The 4,680-nt window shown below is 38.7% G+C and overlaps 1 protein-coding gene across 1 annotated transcript; it reads right to left on the bottom strand.

The window, feature by feature from the left end:
• Positions 1 to 602: 602 nt before the first annotated feature.
• LOC111463146 (cytokinin riboside 5'-monophosphate phosphoribohydrolase LOG3-like) lies at positions 603 to 3,678 on the bottom strand. The gene is made up of 7 exons (XM_023106979.1): positions 3,318 to 3,678; positions 2,758 to 2,855; positions 2,624 to 2,654; positions 1,766 to 1,865; positions 1,206 to 1,276; positions 967 to 1,110; positions 603 to 888 (listed from the first exon to the last, which is right to left on the bottom strand). The coding sequence occupies exons 1-7, from the start codon at positions 3,441 to 3,443 to the stop codon at positions 817 to 819; spliced, it is 642 nt and encodes a 213-aa protein (XP_022962747.1). The 5' UTR covers positions 3,444 to 3,678; the 3' UTR covers positions 603 to 816.
• Positions 3,679 to 4,680: the final 1,002 nt, after the last annotated feature.

Consider the following 4,680-nt stretch of genomic DNA (forward strand, 5'->3'; position numbering starts at 1 on the left):
ACGGCCCAAACTCACTGGTTGTAGATGTTGTTCATTACGTATTGCCGTCAACCTCATCGTATTAAAATGTGTCTACTAGGGAGAGATTTCCACACCCTTATAAAGAATGCTACGTTCTCCTCTCCAACCGATGAGAGATCTCATAATTCACTCCCTTGGAGGTCCATCGTTCACCGCCTAGTGTCTAGCTCTAATACCATTTGTAACAACCCTAGCCCACCGTTGACAGATATTGTCCGCTTTGACTCATTACATATCACCATCAGCCTCATGATTTTAAAACGCGTCTGTTAGGGAGAGGATTGCACACCCTTATAAAGAAAGTTTCGTTCCCCTCTCCTCACAATCTACCCTCTTTCGGCCCAATTAGGATCTCACAATTTATATGACCATTTAAACACCACAATGATGTGTTGCTGTCACAATTCTGGTTCACTTGGAAGTAGGAACTCACATGTTCATGTTCTTGTTCATGTTCCAAATAAAGAAACTATCTGAATTCAGAACACCAGAAACATTTGTTACCAATACCCAGATGGATATCCGAAATGATAATGGAGGTTTCCAGTTAGTTTACACTAAAAAGTTAGCAGAGCAGCCCATTTTCAGAGGGGAAACCTTCATGATCAACCTCATTTACTTACAATTTCAAAAGGAAACTTAGTGTTTGATGGAGAAGCAAATATATAAAACTTCATTTACCGAGGTCAATTTGCAGTAATTTACAAAAAAAAAATCCCCCAACATACAAATTTAGAGCTTCAAAATTCAGATTCCTTCTTCCTTCCTCCATATCCCATTCTATATCCTTTCTTTCTACAGATAACCAAGCTGCTCTATTTCCCAGTTCAACTTTGAAGCAACTCTTTCATGACAAGGAGCATACTCCTACAATAATCATCACCTACTTTTAGACATGAAACAAACATAAACCCTTCCTTGAATCCAACAAACACAGTAGAATACCTCCAATTTCATCATCAACTCCTTTGCGGTCGGAGCGGATAAGATTATTTCACGAGCGCTCGGACTGATGAATCCCTCTTCCACAGCTTTGTCTATAAATGACAGCAAAGAATTGTAGTATCCATCAACATTCAGCAAACCCACCTGCAAAATTTGATATTTGTTGCACTGAGTCAATTCCTCAGCAGCCAGTAAAAGTGTTCATTTAAGAGATGAAAAACTGCAGAAGGGTAGTTTACAGGTTTATCATGAATTCCAAGCTGAGCCCAAGTTATTACTTCAAGCAACTCCTCTAGAGTTCCATATCCACCTGCAAGAATCATTTGAATACTTCATTATCTATAACCAAGTCATAGTTTGAAGTTAATCCAATCTTTAAAGCAGGTGAAGAGTATTCAATCACAGAGATTGCTCTATTTTTCAGTGTACGATGTTGATGGGTCACTAGTCAAGGCTATACCATAATCATTGTGTCTTGGGTTCGTGCAGAGTTGGTGATGAGTAATTATGGCAGATAAAAGAGAAAAAACAAAAACATCTTTTAACTTCTCTTTCACAACTTCTCTTTCACAGATGCATTTTAAAATCTTGAGAGAAAATCCAAGAGGACAATATCTACTAGCGGTGAGATTGAATTAGAACTGTTACATAAGTTCACATGGTCGTTGTGGAAAGTAAGAGATTTGGTCAAGTCTTAAAAGCTCCTGATAAGCAGAAAGAGCAGAGGAACATTATGTTTTACAAGTATGCTTCAATGTTGCAGTGCAAGAGAGGGAGTGGTGTGGGGCTTGGTACTAACCAGGCAAGGCAATAAAAGCATCTGAATGCTTAGCCATCTCCGCCTTCCTTTGATGCATATCTGCCACTGCCTTCACTTCCCCTACTGTTTCACCAGTTAGCTGCAAAAGGAAAAAAACATGGAACAAAAAAAAAGTTGAAATTTTTTGAATGGAGACAGAGAGAGATAGAGAGATTTGCAGTAAAGTAATGATGAGTAATGCAGAGATATTCCCTAGCCACATTATTTCAAGCTTACAAGGAAACAAAACAAAAGAAAATGTTCAGTAGTAGGAAAAGGCCAAGGAATAAAAAACAATGCAAACAAGTACTTTATAGTTCAACTGATCGGTGGGAGTTGACATGGAATCATTCAAAATAGTAAGCAGAAGATCCCCAAATATTTATGTCTCTAACTGTAGCCAACCATTTGATTGGTGCCTAACACCCCAAATGAAGTGCTGCATAGATAAGCCCAACTGCCCACAATAGAGACAACCCCTCTTGACAACCACTTGGAAGATAGCAACACAAAACACATCGATACTAGCAAATATTTTCCGTTTTGACGATTTTAAAATGCAATTGTTAGAGAGGTTTCCACACCCTTATAAGGAATGCTTCGTTCCTCTCGTCTGCTGAGAAGAGGTTTTATACTCTTCTAAGAATTGTTTTATTCCTTTATCTAACCGACGTGAGATTTGAATAAACAAGGGAGGAAGAAGAAGCAGCAGAAAGTGGGTCTGATGCAAAAAAGATAAAAAGGAAATTGGTGAATATTTCCAAACAGCAGCAGCTCAGAGAAAAGAACAGTGAGGTAATAAAGGCTATATATTCAATCTATGAGGTTAAGCGTGTTTTCTAGGAGTAGCAGACATACCTCTCGAGGCATGAGCGTCTTGGGAATGACTCTACAGAGAAAAACAACAAGAAGACAAAAGTTATTTTTTTTCTATTTACTTGGAAATCAATGCCTAAAAACAGAGCCGACTCAATAATATCAGTGGTGTTTACCCAATGACATGCCCTCCACCATCATGAACAGCTTGTGAAACCAAGCCCATTAGCCCTATGCTTCCTCCTCCATACACCAGATTTATGCTCCTCGAAACCTTCAACAACAAAAGGATAGCAAAATTCCAAAAGGCAAGGGATGGGCAGATGGGTTAGTTTATTAGTTTGTAGCCAAAAAGAAAGTTCAAGTTCAAGGCATTTAAATGGCAGAGAGAAAAAGAAAACTAAAAGGGATTTTGATTGACAGCTTATGACACAAAACAGAGGAATCAGAATGGACATAAAGAGATAGAGGAGGAGGAGACGAATATGGCAAAAATAAGAACAACCATTTATGGATAAACATAAAGCGAGTGATTGTTGATAAGGCAAAAACAAAAGCAGGCAGAGAAAGAAACCCCAGAAAAGATTAAACACTCACTTTCAAGAAAACCCAACTTGGAAAAAGCGATTGAAAACAAAGATTGGTGGAGATTTCTTGAGCCCCAAGAAGAGTAAAAGAACAGTTGATGAAATCCCAAAAAGAGAGAGAAGGAAGAAAGGAAGGAATGAATGAGTACCAATTCCTTGCCGAGCTCAATGGCAGCTTCCTGATAGCTACTTTTCCTGCCCTGACTACTCCCACAAAACACACAAACCCTTCTGAACTTGGAGGATTGGCGCCTCATTTCATTCTCAACCTCCATCGCTTTTGGGTATCTCTAGAAAACCTCTATTGGTTTGTTGGTCACAAATCAAAAGGGGTTTCTTCTGAAAAAACTAGTAAAGAATCTATTTGTTCTTGTTCTCTGTCTGTATGCTCCCCTAATCTGTACCAAATGTCACAGAACAATACAAAAATATGAAAGGCTATACCCTTTTCTGCTTAGCCCACTCCCCCTCTTTCCTTCCTCTTTCTCAGTGCGTCCTCATGCGTATATATAAACCTCCTCGCACGTGAGTGCTAGTACCTCAGCACGCTCGTACGCCCACCTTCACTCACTCCTTCGGCACGCGTGGACCACCATTTCTCTCTCTAACCCCTTTCATTCCCACCACCATCACCACCACCACCACCACCACCGAGATGATGTTTTTTTTTTACACAGTTTCTGGAAAAACCCATCTTTTATTTTACCTAAACTTTGAACCCCAATTGCTGTTCTGTGATGATAATAATCCTCCCTCTGTTTTGTCAGTACAGTACATGTAAGAATGTGCCATATTTGACCCATTTTAATGAGCAAATGCTCAGTGTTTTCTTCTTTTTCTTGAGATTTTCTTATCAAATTGAGAGTTTTTTTTTTTTAACTGTGAGACAAGAAAATGAAAAGGGGTTTTTGTTTGTTTGTTCACATGAGAGTATCATTACATCATATGGATGATGTTGGTGAGTTTCTCAAATTTAATTTATTAACAAACATATTGAAAAGAATACTTTCATATTACTTAATTTGTGGACTCCAGAATCTTTCTTTTTGGAAAAACAAATTTTATGGCTCACTGACTCGTTGCCTCAAAAAGATGATCAGCCTTTTAATTAAGAGGATAATGTACTTCAAAACATAATACATTAATTAGGTTTTCCCTCTCTTATTTTGTCCACCTTCCCCAATCTCACGGTCTTAAAATATATCTGCCAGAGAGAAGTTTCTAGTTTCTACCCCTTATAAGAAATGTTTCGTTCTTCGATCAATATGGGAGCTCACAATCCACCCTTCTTGGAGGCCAGTGTCCTCGTTGGCACATCGCCCAATATCTGGCTCTGATACCATTTGTAACAGCCCAAGGTTACCGCTAGCAGGTATTGTCTGTTTTGGCCCGTTACGTATCATCATCAGTCTCACGGTTTTAAAACACGTTTGGTAGGGAGAAGTTTTCACATCATTATAAGTAATGTTTCGTTCTCCTCTTCAACTGATGTAAGATCTCACATATTACTTC

This window comes from Cucurbita moschata, unplaced genomic scaffold (genome assembly GCF_002738365.1).
Source record: "Cucurbita moschata cultivar Rifu unplaced genomic scaffold, Cmos_1.0 Cmo_Scf00028, whole genome shotgun sequence".
Classification (NCBI taxonomy): Eukaryota; Viridiplantae; Streptophyta; class Magnoliopsida; order Cucurbitales; family Cucurbitaceae; genus Cucurbita; species Cucurbita moschata.

Bases quoted from the DNA above. Each gene is read 5' to 3' on its own strand.
- LOC111463146 (XM_023106979.1), bottom strand. From the start codon at position 3,443: ATGGAGGTTGAGAATGAAATGAGGCGCCAATCCTCCAAGTTCAGAAGG. The intron at 2,655-2,757 runs GTAAACACCACT...TTTTCTCTGTAG, and splicing joins GGTGGAGGGCATGTCATTGG to AGTCATTCCCAAGACGCTCA. The intron at 1,866-2,623 runs GTATGTCTGCTA...TTCCTTTTGCAG, and splicing joins AGACGCTCATGCCTCGAGAG to CTAACTGGTGAAACAGTAGG.